This window comes from Manis pentadactyla, chromosome 14 (genome assembly GCF_030020395.1).
Source record: "Manis pentadactyla isolate mManPen7 chromosome 14, mManPen7.hap1, whole genome shotgun sequence".
Classification (NCBI taxonomy): Eukaryota; Metazoa; Chordata; class Mammalia; order Pholidota; family Manidae; genus Manis; species Manis pentadactyla.
The window spans coordinates 4,987,995-5,003,270 of NC_080032.1; the positions used below are offsets into that span (position 1 = coordinate 4,987,995).

The following is a 15,276-nucleotide window of genomic DNA, read 5'->3' on the forward strand; positions in this document are numbered from 1 at the left end:
AGTGCAGCAGGGCTGCGTTGTCTCTATCACCCTCTCCCCCAGCACCACTGCTGAGGCTCATTGGCTTCTTTCTGCACCTCAGGTCAAGGCCATGAAAAGCCAGGGGTCTGTCCTGTGCTGATGCAAAGGGTTTGCAGCACTTCTGGTCACATCTGAGACCCTGACTCTGCCTCTCCCTATCCTTACTCCCTCACCTGCCAGGTGCCCTGCCTCCCAGAAGGGGCTGACCCCTCCCCTCCAGTGGTGAATGAGCTGTACTACCTCCTGGCTGATTACCATTTCAAAAACAAGGAGCAGTCCAAGGCCATCAAGTTCTACATGCATGACATCTGCATCTGCCCCAACCGGTCAGTGACCTGGGCATGGGGCCAGCCAGGGAGGGCTGGGGTGACCGGAGCTTAGCAGGCTGTTCACTGGTCCCATGGCAGAGAGACCAGGGAAAAAGGACTGAGCAAGTGGTTTAGCACTCTGCAGTCAGTAGGAAAGGCAGGTTCTGCATAAAAGGAACAGTGGAGAAGATGCCTGGGATGGGCATTGGGGTCAGAGAAGGCACATGTGTGTGGGTCCGAGGCACTGGGTCCGAGGCACTGGGTCCGAGGCTGTCTGGCCCCATTCTGTTGGGTGTGTGCTGCCCCCTTTTCTGGCTCTTGGCCCTGGAAAGTCAGCCGTTGTGCACTCTTGCTTCTTCCACTGCAGTGTCTTTAATTACGGCTGTTTTCTTATTTTGGTGGCAGGGAGGGGGAATCAGATCTCTCCAGGCAGAAAGTCTTTCCTTGCTCGATGCGTTGCACCGTTGGCAGTAGGGGTTGTTGTGGAGGTGAACATAAGAGACCCCACTGCCCCACTGTCTCACTGTGAGGCTCATGCTTTCTTCCTGTGAAGTCCTGGGGGCTTTTTCTTTAAATGTGCTGATGGCTTGCTCAGCCTGAAGGGCCCTGCTAAAGCTCATAAAGTCTGATTTACTTGACTGAGAGGAAACATTTCTGCCATACCTAGGAGGTAAGCCTCAGGTCAGGGTCAAAATGAGGCCACACTGTGTGGCTGACCTGTATCTGAGGGGTACAGAGTAGGATCTATAGGCAGCCTTCCTTTAAGTACTCAGGGGCCAGCCCAGGGTGGCTGCCTTCCCTCCAGAAAACAGAGCTCCGCCTTGTCCAGATGCAGCCGGCCAAGGTGGGGGGGTGGTTGGGGCTGGGATCTGTGAGCAGAGGCCAGGTGGCATTTACATACCGTTTGGGTGAGGTTCTCCCAGACCCTGTTTTGCTCAGCCTGTGGTTTACTCCAGGCAGACAGCCACCTGCCAGTGGCCCTGGCTGTCCCCTCTGGGGCCACTGTGGACTGCTGTGGTGGAACAGCCTTGTGCTCAGGTGGACTAGGGCTCACTGTGCAGGACAGTGAGGAGTCACTTCCTCTGCACCTTCTGCCTCTGTGTCGGAAAAGTGGGAGTGGTAAACCTCCCTGTCTACAGGGAGTTGGGAGCCTGGGGTGGTACCTGTCTCCTGATGGCCCCTTAGTCAAAAAAGTGAGGGTCATAACAGCTTAATAGCCTGCACATGCACCTGTTCAGAGGCGTCAACCTGCCAGGCCTGGCCTGCTGGCAGCCCTGCCAGGGGCAGCGTCTCCTGTGAGGACTGGCCCCAGGGCCAGGACGGCCTTAGTGGCCCTGGCCTGAGCCCCCTTCATTCTGGCTCCAACAGGCAGACATCAGCGGAGATGGCCTCTGTCTCATTTTCTGTGCTAGGTACAATGGAAGTTAGGTACTGGGTTTTTTCCCTTAAATCTTCGGAGCCTACTGGGTACAGGTGACCCATGACAGATGACTGGGTGAATGGCAGAGTGTTTTGGCTGTGGTATTTGTTGGTGGTTTCTACGGGAAAACTGTGATGATGCTAGTGACAGGTTTTTCTCCCACCTTCTGCTCTTGCTGAGTTGGAATTAGACTAACTTGGCTGGGCAGGCATTACGAGTGGCATTTGGAGGGGGGAAATGGGAATAGGCCCCAATACACCTTGTTCATCTACCAACGAAATGACTTTGAGCCCAGTGCTGGGACTAGGCCAGCCCTCCACGTGCATGAGCCCCATGCACAGGCTCTGGACTCATCGTCCTTCTGAGATCACGTCATCGCCAGCCCTCAGGCCACCCGGCAACCCTGTAGGCCCGCACTCCTTGAGTGGGGGCTGTGCACTGTTCTGCTAGCATCAGGAACCCACATCAGACATGGCTCTTGCTTAATAAAGGAGCATTTTAAGTTTTTGTAATGGTGTATCTGTGTGCTCTTGGTTACTTGGCGTTCATGATAGGAGAGGGCTGTCTCCATTTTGGCGCTCATGCAGGCACATGGGCACACACCCTGATGTGGTCCCTTCCCTCCAGGTGAGGGCAAAGGGAGTTGCTGAAGCTATTGGGGGAGGACTTAAAACAGGAACTCCTCAGCATGAAGGGAGCTGGCCTGGTGGGAAGTCCCTGACGGGGTTCCCTCTGTCTGAGGCACAGCTTGTTCCATGCGCCCTCCCCCAGGGTCACCTGAGCAGAGCTGGGAAAACTCCATTGTCCCGAGTCCCCAGGCCCTGAGGAGGAAAATGCCCTCAGACCTGGCATGAGGGGTGCAGCTTTCCTTTTTTTGCTCTCCTCTTGTTAACACTCACGCCTTCAGGGCTCTTTATCACTCCTCGGTTTGCACTTTGTCATCCTTGGGTGCCTGGAGGGCAGCAGAAGCAGACGGAGCATATCAGTTTTCCCAGGCCCTCACCCCATTTGGGGGACTGTCAGATAGGCAGGAAGCCAGTTAGCCAGTTAGCCAGTTTTTAAGTTAGTGAAGCAGTGGGTTAAGGATGGTCGGCATGTGCAGCATCACTCTTAATACCAAAACCAGGCAAAGACACCACAAAAAAAGAAAATTACAGACCAATATCCCTGATGAACATAGATGCAAAAGTACTCAACCAAATATTAGCAAACCGAATTAAAAAATACATCAAGAAGATTATCCATCATGATCAAGTAGGATTTATTCCAGGGATGAAAGGATGGTACAATATTTGAAAATCTATCAACATCATCCACCATATCAACAAAAAGAAGGACAAAAACCACAAGATCATTTCTATAGATGCTGAAAAAGCATTTGACAGAATTCAACATCCATTCATGATAAAAACTCTCAACAAAATGGGTACAGAGGGCAAGTACCTCAGCATAATAAAAGCCATATATGACAAACCCACAGCCAATATCATACTGAACAGCGAGAGGCTGAAAGCTTTTCCTTTAAGATCAGAAACAAGACAAGGCTGCCCACTCGCCCCACTTCTATTCAACATAGTACTGGAGGTCCTAGCCACGGCAATCAGACAACACAAAGAAATAAAAGGCATCCAGATTGGCAAGGAAGAAGTTAAACTGTCCCTGTTTGTGGATGACATGATATTGTACATAAAAAACCCTGAATAATCCACTCCAAAACTACTAGATCTAATACCTGAAATCAGCAAAGTTGCCGGATACAAAATTAATACTCAGAAATCTGTGGCATTCCTATGTGCTAACAATGAACTAGCAGAGAGAGAAATCAGGAAAACAAAGCCATTCAGAGTTGCATGAAAAAGAATAAACTACCTAGGAATAAACCTAACCAAGGAAGTGAAAGAGCTATACTCTGAAAACTATAAGACACTCAGAGAAATTAAAGAAGATACCAATAAATGGAAACACATCCCGTGCTCATGGATAGGAAGAATTAATATTGTCAAAATGGCCATCCTGCCTAAAGCAATCTACAGATTCAATGCAATTCCTATTAATACCAATGTCATTCTTCAATGAACTAGAGCAAATAGTTTTAAAATTCACATGGAACCACAAAAGACCCTAAATAGCCAAAGCAATCCTGAGAAGGAAGAATAAAGCAGGGGGGATTATTCTCCCCAACTTCAAGCTCAACTACAAAGTCACAGTAATCAAGACAGTTTGGTACTGGCACAAGAACAGACCTATAGACCAATGGAACAGACTAGAGAGTGCTGATATAAACCCAACATATGTGGTCAATTAATATAGTATAAAGGAGCCATGGATATACAATAGGGAAATGACAGCCTCTTCAACAACTAATGTTGGCAAAACTGGACAGCTACATGCAAGAGAATGAAACTGGATTATTGTTTAACCCCATACACAAAAGTAAACTCAAAATGGATCAAAGACCTGAATGTAAGTCATGAAACCATAAAACTCTTAGAAGACAACATAGGCAAAAATCTCCTGAATATAAGCGTGAGCAACTTCTTCCTGAATGCATCTCCTTGAGAAAGGGAAACAAAAGCAAAAATGAACTCATGGGACTACATCAAACTAAAAAGTTTCTGTATGGCAAAGGACACCATCAACACAACAAAAAGGCATACTACAGTATGGGAGAATATATTTGTAAATGACAGATCTGACAAGGGGTTAATATCCAAAATATATAAAGAAGTTACACGCCTCAACATCCAAAAAGCAAATAACCCGATTAACAAATGGGCAGAGGATATGAAGAGACAGTTCTCCAAAGAAGAAATTCAGATGGCCAACAGGCACATGAAAAGATGCTCCACATCACTAATTATCAGGGAAATGCAAATTAAAACCACAGTGAGATATCACCTCACACCAGTAATGCTGGCCAGCATTGCAAAGACTAAGAACAACAAATGCTGGTGAGGATGCGGAGAAAGGAGAACCCTCCTACACTGCTGGTGGGAATGTAAGCTAGTTCAACCATTGTGGAAAGCAATATGGAGGTTCCTCAAAAAACTAAAAATAGAAATACGATTTGACCCAGGAATCCCACTCCTTGGAATTTACCTAAAGAATACAACTTCTCAGATTCAAAAAGACATATGCACCCCTATGTTTATTGCAGCACTTTTTACAATAGCCAAGATATGGAAGCAACCTAAGTGTCCATCAGTAGATGAATGGATAAGAAGAGGTAGTACATATACACAATGGAATACTATTCATCCATAAGAAAGAAACAAATCCTGTTATTTGCAACAACATGGATGGAATTGGAGGACATTATGCTCAGTGAAATAAGCCAGGCGGAGAAAGACAAGTGCCAAATGATTTCCCTCATTTGTGGAGTATAACAACGAAGCAAAACTGAAGGAACAAAATGGCAGCAGACTTAGACTCCAAGAATGAACTAGTGGTTACCAAAGGGGAGGGGTGGGGAGGACAGGTTGGGAGGGAAGGAGAAGGGGACTGAGGGGTATTATGTTTAGTACACATGGTGTGGGGGATCACGGGGAGAACTGTATCACAGAGAAGGGACATAGTGAATCAATGGCATCTTGCTGCACTGATGGACAGTGACTGCATTGGGGTGTGGGTGGGGACTTGATAATATGGGTAAATGTAGTAACCACACTGTTTTTTCATGTGAAACCTTCATAAGAGTGTATATCAATCATACGTTAATAAAAAAGAAAAAACAAAAAACAACCCAACCATATATGGTCAACTAATATAGAATTAAGGAGCCATGGACATACAATGGGGAAATGACAGTCTCTTCAACAGCTGATGTTGGCAAAACTGGGCAGCTACATGTAAGAGAATGAAACCGGGTCATTGTTTAACCCCATACACAAAAGTAAACTCGAAATGGATCAAAGACCTGAATGCAGGTCATGAAACCATAAAACTCTTAGAAGACAACATAGGCAAACATCTCCTGAATATAAGCATGAGCAACTTCTTCCTCAACACCTCTCCTCAAGCAAGGGAAACAAAAGCAAAAATGAACATGTAACTACCTCAAACTAAAAAGTTTCTATATGGCAAAGGGCACCATCAACACAACAAAAAGGCATCCTACAGTATAGGAGAATATATTTGTAAATGACAGATCTGACAAGGGTTAACATCCAAAATATATAAACTCACACTGGAGGGTATTATGCTCAGTGAAATAAGCCAGGTGGAGAAAGACAAGTGCCAAATGATTTCCCTCATTTGTGGAGTATAACAACAAAGCAAAACTGAAGGAACAAAACAGCAGCAGACTCACAGAACCCAAGAAGGGACTGGTGGTTACCAAAGGGGAGGGGTGGGGGAGGGTGGGTGGGGGAGGGAGGGAGAAGGGGACTGAGGGGTATTATGTTTAGCACACATGCTGTAGGGGGTCACGGGGAAAACAGTGTAGCACAGAGAAGGCAAATAGTGAATCTGTGGCATCTTGCTACACTGATGGACACTGACTGCATTGGGGTGTGGGGGGGACTTGATAATATGCGTAAATGTAGTAACCACATTGTTTTTTCATGTGAAACCTTCATAAGAGTATATATCCATAATACCTTAATAAAATATTAATTTAAAAAAAAACCAGAAGAATTGTCGGCATGTGGAGGGTAGCATCTGTCATTTGATTGCTGCCTTTTCTGATCTCTGCACAAGCTCCCAGAAAATTCCAGACTCTCTCAAGTGCCCTGAAATCATCTTAGTCTTGGTGTCTCTGTGACTGTCATCCTCTCAGAGGGGCTCCTTCATTCACCCCATCAGTTCCTTTCAGGTGATGTCAGAATGGTTAGGTCGCGGCCACTGTGTGGTCCCCTCGCTGTCCATCTTGTTCTGGTAACTGAGGTGGAAGGGGATCTGCTCGGGGTCCTGGAGAGAGAGCCAGGTAGAAGCTAGGTGGCAGCCAGCTCGGGGACCTGGGCCGCCTGTGCTTGAGGTCAGTGAGGGTGTGGGTGGCAGGCCCTGCCAGTGCAGGTAAGTAAAGCTGCAGCTGGGTAGGAGCTTCCCAGTCCCCAAGGCTGGGCCGTTACTGTGATGCCTTGTCGAGCATCCCTTTTCCTTTCCACCAGAGGCATTGCGTGGGTGACCCCTGCAGACAGCGGGGCCGAGTCCCGGAGCCCGTCTGTGCCAGTGAGCAGTCTGGCCTGGGCTGGGGGTGGTTCCCTCAGACCAGTCGCTGGCTCCCATGGGAAGTGCTAGGTGACATGTCTTGTGCCCCAGCAGCTCTGCTCTTGAGGTAGGTCTTAGCTATATTTCCTGGGTCAGGAACTGAGGCCCAGAGACACGGCTGGGCAGGCCATGGGCATGGAGTTAGTGAGTGGGCTCTGGGCCCTGGTCTGGGGTGCGGGCTCCCCCAGTGCCTGTCTGCCTTGCCCTTCAGGTTGTTGTGTCCGCAGTGCTGTAAGGGCAGCAGCATGCTTACTGGTGGTGTTGTCGTGCCTCAGGTTCGATTCCTGGGCAGGCATGGCCCTGGCCCGGGCCAGTCGCATTCAGGATAAGCTGAACTCCAATGAGCTGAAGAGCGACGGGCCCATCTGGAAGCACGCCACTCCTGTCCTGAACTGCTTCCAGCGGGCGCTGGAGATCAGCAGCTCCAACCTGTCCCTGTGGATCGAGTACGGCACCATGTCCTACGCCTTGCACTCCTTCGCCTCGCGCCAGCTGAAGCAGTGGAGAGTGGAGCTGCCCCCTGAGCTTGTGCAGCAGGTGAGGCGCTCTCTGACTGGGGCACCCTCAGTTGGCAAAGCTCTGTCCTGTCTGTTCTCTGCTCTTGTGCTCACGACCATGCTGGGAGCCGTGGATGGTTCACTCTGAGACTCAGGCCACACTGTGACCAGTGATGACTTGGCCCCTGGTTTTGGACACCTGTCTGGCGTTGGCAAATTCAGGGCCAGGCTCTCATGACTCAGCCATCAGTTTCAGGGCAGTTGACAGGCCTGGGAGGTGTGTCGGCTGCTAGAAGTAGCCACTCTTCCCTGTTCCTTCCAAAGAACTTGTGGAGTCCTTGAAAAGTTTGGAGTTCTTGTGGGAAATTTGAAGTCTCTTTTTGGTAGGGTGTTCCCCCAGTATGGGTTGCTGGGTACCTGGCGCGAGGCCTGTGTTAGCAGGGCACCCTTGGCTCCTGGAGATGGAAGTGAAGGAGCCACACTGGCATGTCTAGGCTGGTGTGGCAGGAAGACACCATGACCCAGAAGGTGTCCCAGGAGAGCAGGATCCTGAGATGAGAAGAGAAGTGGCTGCAGCCTCCCTGCCGTTACGCCAGAACCTTAGGGAGGAGGGGCCAGAGACCCGGGGGGCTCGGAACAGTGGTCTCTCCACTCTGGCTCCCAAGCCAGGAGCTCCTGTGAAGGGACGTGTGTGCCCTTGATAGCTGACATCTTGCATGGATAGCACTCAGTATGCTAGCCCATAGCCCCTCGCAGAGAGACTGGAAGCAGTGGTTCTCCAAGTTGGAAAGTCTCTTAGAAGCTGACCCTGTGTCTTAGCTATTTCCACCCTTCAGCGTATGGGAGCATGGCTGTAGCCACGGCTACAAACAGACTCCGTCAGTGGGTCTTGGTGGGGCTCAGGAATTGCGTTTTTACAAGCACCCTGCGTCCCTCTGGAAGGGGGCATGGGAGTTGGAGGAGTCCTGTTGAACCCCAGGGGTGCTGTGGAGCTGGGTGCTGGGTGCACATGTCCTCCGAGTCTGCTTGGCCCCCCAGGTGAGAGGGTGAGAGAACGCGGTGCTCCCTGCCTGCAGTGGAGGGTCACCTCTGGCTGCCTGGCATTCTCAGACTGACGTGGGAGAGCTGTCGGCCTGGTCCTCCTGCAGGGATGGCCGGCAGCCCCTGCTTATGCTGACTCCCCAAATGGGGCCTCCTGCAGACACCATGAGGGTTGTAGTTGGGACTTCAGGCGGGGCGGTGGCTACTTCACAAACTGGTGAACTGTGTCAGGTACCATAGGAGACAGGAGAAGCTTGGCATCGGCATGAGGCAACCTGGGTTTCACTCCAGCTCTGTGTCTTGTTTGACGTGTTTCTGAGGGGTGCCAGGCCTCTCCGCACCCATGTCCCCAGCTGTGAGATGATGATGGCACTTCCGTGTGTCAGGGTTGTGGGAGGATTATAAATTTGCTAGGAAGGCAGCAAGGCTTCCTCCAGGCTAAGGCATGATCCTGTGCAGGTTCAGGCCACGGGCCTAAGACTGGCCCCATCTGTGGTCTCCTTACAGATGGAGGGCCGGCGTGACAGCATGCTGGAGACTGCCAGGCACTGTTTCACGTCGGCGGCCCGCTGCGAGGGTGATGGCGATGAGGAGGAGTGGCTCATCCACTACATGCTGGGCAAGGTCGCTGAGAAGCAGCAGCAGCCACCAGCCGTCTACCTGCTGCACTACAGACAGGCCGGCCACTACCTGCACGAGGAGGCTGCTCGCTACCCCAAGAAGATCCACTACCACAACCCGCCCGAGCTGGCTATGGAGGCCTTGGAGGTGACACCGTGCTGGCCCGCGGTGGGAGCACAGGGCAGGGGCAGGCCAGTCTCTCTGTCTCCTTGGACATGGGGCACAAGGTCCCAGTGACTCCCTGCGGCCCGCTGGAAGTTCCTGTGTGTTTAGCAGCTTTGTGTGCAACTAAATTAAAGCAGCCTTTCGTGTCTCTTTCTAAGGGTGCTTACCATCCTTTCTGGTAGAGCGAGTGTTTGTTCCTACCTGCCAGAAGATCGCCTCTCCTCATTAGTACATGCAGGTTCCAGGAACTGGCCTGAGGATGGCATCAGCGCAGCGCAGCATGTCCTGGTACCCAGGGCGGTCACACACTGCAGCCTGGCAGGAGGAGGGTGGGCACATGAGACATCCAAGACCCAGCAAGGCCAAAAATGTGCCCAAGCACCCAGCTTGGCAGGACAGAGCCAGGGAGCAGCCTGTTCCCTTGACCCCAGATTTGGGATCTCCCACTGCTTCTCAAGAGAAGAGCAGCTGTTCACTGCTTGTATTTGCTTCTGTGATTTCTGGAGCATTTCCCACAGTGCTGTCACTGATGCTTGTAGCAGTCCTGTGAGGCAGGCTGAGGGGCTGTGACCGGAGCGTGTTGTAGGAAGGGAACTGAGAATGTGGGTGAGGGTCCAGACAGGTTGGCCTGGCCCTGGACTTGAGCTTCACCCTTTCTGAGGCTGTGTGCCCAGCCCCTGCCAGGCTGCATGCTCAGCGAGCTTCTTGGATTCTGGCAGAATCTGCTTGCTTGTGCCTTTTCTGCCTTTAGTAAGTACTTTTTCTGATCACAAAATTAGCACAGATTCTTAGTTAAAACTATGTAAGAATCAGTTAAAAAGTGCCTAAACTGAATAATTAAAGTTCCCTGTGACCTTAGTCCCCCACCCCAGTAATCTATATTAACAATTTGTGCATGTCCTTATCTTCCTAGACTTTTTTCCCTGTTAACATATAGGTACATAGTAACATTTTCTTACCATTTTGCAACTTGCTTTTTTCATTGGACAAGATGTAGTGGGAGGAGTTGTGGGCTCCTTCCCTGTTGTGCCCTCTAGTCTGGCTAGGCATCCATTTATTTGCCTGGCCTCTTCATGGGTTGGCCTTCTTGTCCACTTCTTCAGTGACAAGGTGCAGGTAGGGTATGGCCTTGCATTGTATCAGGGGACACATACGTGACATTTCCAAGGGCCATTAAACATTGGATCAAAAATGTCCCTTTGCCCAGAAAGGTTGTACTGATCTATGAACCTGACTGTTTTCCCTCAGTCATGCTAGTATCTTCTTTTTAACATTTGCTACTAGTGTCAACAAGCAAAAAAGTGTCATTTTTAGAAATTGCCTTTTGAAAATAATTCATGCTGAGCGGTTTATAGCAGCTGTTTTAGTGCCCCATTCACGGGGTTCATCATAAAGTGTGGAAGCACAGCTTTCTGCCAAGCATGTTGTCAGCAGCTTCCTGGTTGCTGTCATTCCCAGCCCCTGGGCCCACGTTCTTCCCTGTCACGGTTCTTTCATGCTTTCCACTGGGGCTCCTGTGCCGGTCCTGGGAAGGGCTTCCTTCCACCTTGGGGAAGGCAGGGCTGAGGCCCAGAGGGCTGACGGAACCTGCCCTGACTCGACAGCAGGAGGCGAGGGCGGTTGGAACCAAGTCCCACGCGGCCTGGGGCCCTCACACGGCACCTCTGCACATGTGGAACCTGCGTGCGGTGGGAAGTGGCCTGGCCCTCTGGAAAATGACAGCTCTGATTTTCCTGCATGATTTTTCTTTGGTTTTTGCTGTCTGCTGATGCCTGATAAAACCAATGAGCAGGTAGGATGGTGTCCCTCTGGTACCCAGGGACTTCCAAATGGGGAACTGAGGCCTCAAAGGTGTCCACTGCCCTCCCCCAGCACACCGTGCTGCCTCTCAGGAGAGCAGGTGCTCAGCTGGAATGGGTGTATATCTTGCTTTAAAATGACATTTCTCTTAAGAATTTAACCCTGCCCTGGTGACAATTCCCCTTTGCTGTTGAGCCTTCATTCAAAATGGTTTACCTGCCACTTGAAGAAACTTTGCTGGTTGAACACTTTACCCCCCCCCCCACGTGGCCGCCAGAGCATGCAGGGCGCCTCGGTCCTCTACATCTAAAAATGGAGTTACTGGGCCAGTTTCTCTGGGTGTCTGGCCATAGCTGGAGGGGCTCTGGGTGTGAGGGCGCTCCCATGAGAGTGCTGCCCAGGCCAGACCACCCCATCCCTCCCCTGGGAGGGTCCTTGGTGACCTCTCTTGAGAACTGCCCCTGGTTAATCAGGGGCTGCAGCCACAGCACTTCTTAGCCCTAGGGGTACCTTTTGTGCCACAGGTGGGAGCCTGCTTTTCACCCACTCCTGGGTGTGAAGTTCAAGTCAGGTTGCCTGCAGAGCTGTCTGTGTTCAGTGTGGCATTTACTTGGGGGTGGCAGAGGGCAGGGAACAGGACGGGCCTGGGTTTCACCTGGCCCTAGGCTTTCCTGGCTGTGGGCCAGGAATGTGCTGAGGACTCGAGGAAATGAAGGAAAGCACGGGCCCTCATAGCCTCCCACCAGCCTGCGCCCACTGGGTAGAGCCTCTTGAGGCCTGCAGCACCTGACTTGCCCAGGTGTGGGGACATGGGCAGAAATTCATCGTACCCCTTGCCTCAGAGAGTCCACAGCCCAGTGGAGAGAGAGGTGTGGAGGCTCCATTTCTGTGGGTGCTGCAGAGGGGCACACAGGAGGCAGCGGGCCCCTTGGAGGGAGGAGATGCCCAGGGAGTGGAGTGCAGGGTTGGTCCCCTTGTTCTTACCACTGTGTGCCTGGACTAGTGGGTAAGCATTTAAGCTGGGATGCTGAGTTTGTGTCCATTTTGATTGTCGGGGCTGGCTTTGAGTGAATTATAGGTTGGCTGGTTTAAAAGCTAGTGAAAAGTACATGGTGGCCTGTGTCCCTGGTCAGGGGCCATTTCCAGTGTGGCTCACTGACCTGTGGAACAAACATTAGCAACTGGGAAGATGGCTCACACCCGGCTGTCATTCTCCTAGGTGTACTTCCGGCTGCATGCCTCCATCCTGAAGCTCCTGGGAAAGCCTGATTCTGGGGTCAGTGCCGAGGTCCTGGTCAACTTTATGAAGGAGGCTGCAGAAGGACCCTTTGCAAGGGGCGAGGAGAAGAACACCCCCAAAGCTTCAGAGAAGTGAGTAGCGCGTGCACTTGCTGCACACCCTCTGTGTGCCCCGTGGGCTCATTTACAGCACCCTGGCATTCGGGCTTGCTGCTGCTGAACCTGAGCTCACGGAGACTCCTACCTATGGGCTGAGGTGTTTATGTCGGCCCTGAGAAGGAGCAGCTGAGTATGCAGTCCGAGGCAGCCTCCCCCTGTGGCCCTGCCCAGTGCTGCCCCGGCCTTAGGGGCAGCTCCTGGAGACAAGCTGATTCCTTCCCCTTCCTGTTGGGGTGCAGCCCTGTCCTGCTTGGGACACTTGCTCTTGGGTCCTCTTTCAGGGCTTCTCCTAAGGGTGGACACCCTCTGAAGGCCTGTGTGTCGCCCATTCTGCCAAGAAGCAGTGGGGGTATGGGAGGCTTGGGCTCCTCCTGCAGTGCCAGAGAGCTCAGGGACGCTGGGGCCCTGATGGTTTCCCCTCATTAGGCCTGTGATAGACACCCACCCCCACCAAAGGCCTCCTCTCAAATGTGGGTCATCTCTGTGGCCCAGACTTCTTTTACCCCAGTGTCTACAACCTGGAGCTTTGGCTCTGCCTGCCCTGTCTCAGAGCCCCTGCCTGGCCGGGCACTGTCCAGGGCCCAGCCAGATGCCAGAGAGACCTGAGCCCAGACTTACAGGCCAGAGAAACACACATGTGACAGGTTGCACAGGTGGGTTCAGTGGCCCAGAAGTTACAGAAGTATATATTTTAGTCACAGAGGGCCCCCAGGGTACAGTGATGGTGTCTTCTATTGATCATAACTCTTAAAAAAAAAATATTACAGTATACAAATAATACAGGAATATATTCTAGTTACAGAAAATTCTGGCAGTATATAAACACATAGACCAAAATGTGACAAATCCCCTCTCCTCCCCAGAATTAGCCACCATTCACAATTTGGTTTCTCAGATCATTTTCTGTACATGTATGCATTTACATACAATTATAGGTTTTCTTTTATTTGATAAAAATCAACTGCTGAAGGTGTTGTTCTAGAGTTTGCCTTTCCCCTGACAATGACCTGGGACCCAGGCCACAGAAACAGTACCCCATTTCCCCCGTTATTTCTAGAGGCTACCAGTGGTCTCTAGGTGTGTATTATTCCATAGCTTGGAAACACCATGTTTTCTGTAATCATTTTGATGGACATTTCGGGTGTTTCTAACTTCTTTGCTCAGCAGTGTAGCAGATCTCCTTGTACACATGTGAGCATGCAGTAAATTCAGAGTTTTCTCTGTCAACACACTCATTGGGCATTAATTCTGTCAGGTCTCAGGTATCCCAGAGAAGCATGCTGGCTTGGCGTGGTGGGGTGCGGCGATGGGCGCTTCAGAGGAAGGGCTTGTCAGCTCCCCTGCAGTCTCCCAGGGCCTGAGGCCTGAGACGCTGGCAGAGCCTGACCCAAGATTGATCAGTGTCCAGTCAGGGGCCAGAGCCCAAGTGGGTGCTATGGGATGGCTGCTTCACCCCAAACATCATCCAGAAGAGGTCACCTAAAGTGCATGGGAGCACAGGCCCTAAGAAGGGTAAAGTGGGGACCAGCAGCCAGGAAGGGCATTGTCCCAGACCAGTGCTTTTGTTCCGTGTGATGTGGGGATTCTGACCTGCACCCCAACTCTCTTCCCCACAGGGAAAAGGCCTGCCTGGTGGACGAGGACTCCCACTCTTCAGCTGGGACACTGCCGGGCCCCGGAGCCTCCCTCCCCTCCTCCTCTGGCCCAGGTCTGACATCCCCACCTTACACAGCTACTCCGATTGACCACGATTACGTCAAATGTAAAAAACCCCACCAGCAGGCGACGCCGGACGGTACAGTCCCTGTTCTCCCTACTGCCAGCCCAGGGCGGCACGCCAACCATGGGGGAGGGTGCTTTGGGTGATGAGTTGCTTTGTTTTGGTGAGGGGGGTTGCTGGGTCTGGGGTGACACGGGCAATGTTGCGGCTGTTCATTAACTTCATGGACTCACGGTGATTCTGTGCTTCTAAGACATGCTCAGGGTCGCCACCTGCCAGTTGCCCACATGGGAGCTGGGGAGGGGCATGGTGAGCTAAGGTACTTCACCCCTTGGAGCCTGCATTTTCCCACTGAAACATGGGGGTGTTGAAGGGCAGTTGAAAGACCCCTGGAACCGGCTGTCTGCAGTCTGCCTAGAACAGCCTCTGTGCAGTTAACTTACTGGGGTCGGGATCCTGCCTGCAATATTACAGCACGTCCTTGTGACAGTCATGGGAAAGCCTTGACAGCGCTGAGTCTATCGCCCTGGGAATTCAGACAGTTGGGTGGTGGGAGTCAGCTGGGACCATGTGCAAGGCCATCCCACATGGGATGGGGCAGGTGGCGACCCTTCAACCACATTCCTTACTAACATTAGGAGGCTCGCATGCTGACCTCGTAGCTCAGTTTCTTCATGTTCTCACCTTTACAGTGATAAGCTGGTGATGAAGTATTTGCTGGCATGAATGATCCAAATTGGTGGACTTAGAGGGCCCTGGGGAGGTAGTGACAATGCTGAAAGCCACCCAGGCCCTTATAGTCCTTTATCTCATCAGGGCTTGTGTGGAAACAGGAGGCCTAGCTCCGCCTTCCCCAGGACGATGGCACACCCCTAGCCTTCTGGCCTCTGGGTCCCTCAGCGCACATTGTTGGCCAGTGAGTAGGGTTTGAGAGCAGGCTCAGAGAAAAGCTGGTGAAGGATGACAAGGCGACAGTGCTCAACTTGTGGGGAGCGTAGGAGGGATATGGTGACCCGACAGGAGGAGATTTGCAGTGTCCCCTCCTGCTCTGGTTTGGCCTACATCAGGTGCGTTGAG

General features: G+C 51.6%; 1 protein-coding gene across 8 annotated transcripts in view; it reads left to right on the forward strand.

Moving 5' to 3' along the window:
* CABIN1 (calcineurin binding protein 1) overlaps positions 1 to 15,276 on the forward strand; it is a 157,193-nt gene that overhangs the window by 63,315 nt on the left and 78,602 nt on the right. For 7 of the 8 annotated variants that reach the window (XR_008993846.1, XM_057492208.1, XM_057492206.1 and 4 more), the window contains 5 exons: positions 202 to 347; positions 7,233 to 7,494; positions 9,003 to 9,263; positions 12,301 to 12,452; positions 14,096 to 14,274. Coding sequence is in view for 7 of the 8 variants with exons in the window: in XM_057492208.1 (XP_057348191.1) it covers positions 202 to 347; positions 7,233 to 7,494; positions 9,003 to 9,263; positions 12,301 to 12,452; positions 14,096 to 14,274 (1,000 nt within the window). In the remaining variant the exon portion in view is untranslated. The remainder of the gene's footprint in view (positions 1 to 201; positions 348 to 7,232; positions 7,495 to 9,002; positions 9,264 to 12,300; positions 12,453 to 14,095; positions 14,275 to 15,276) is intronic. The other variant, XM_057492205.1, reaches the window with a different exon arrangement.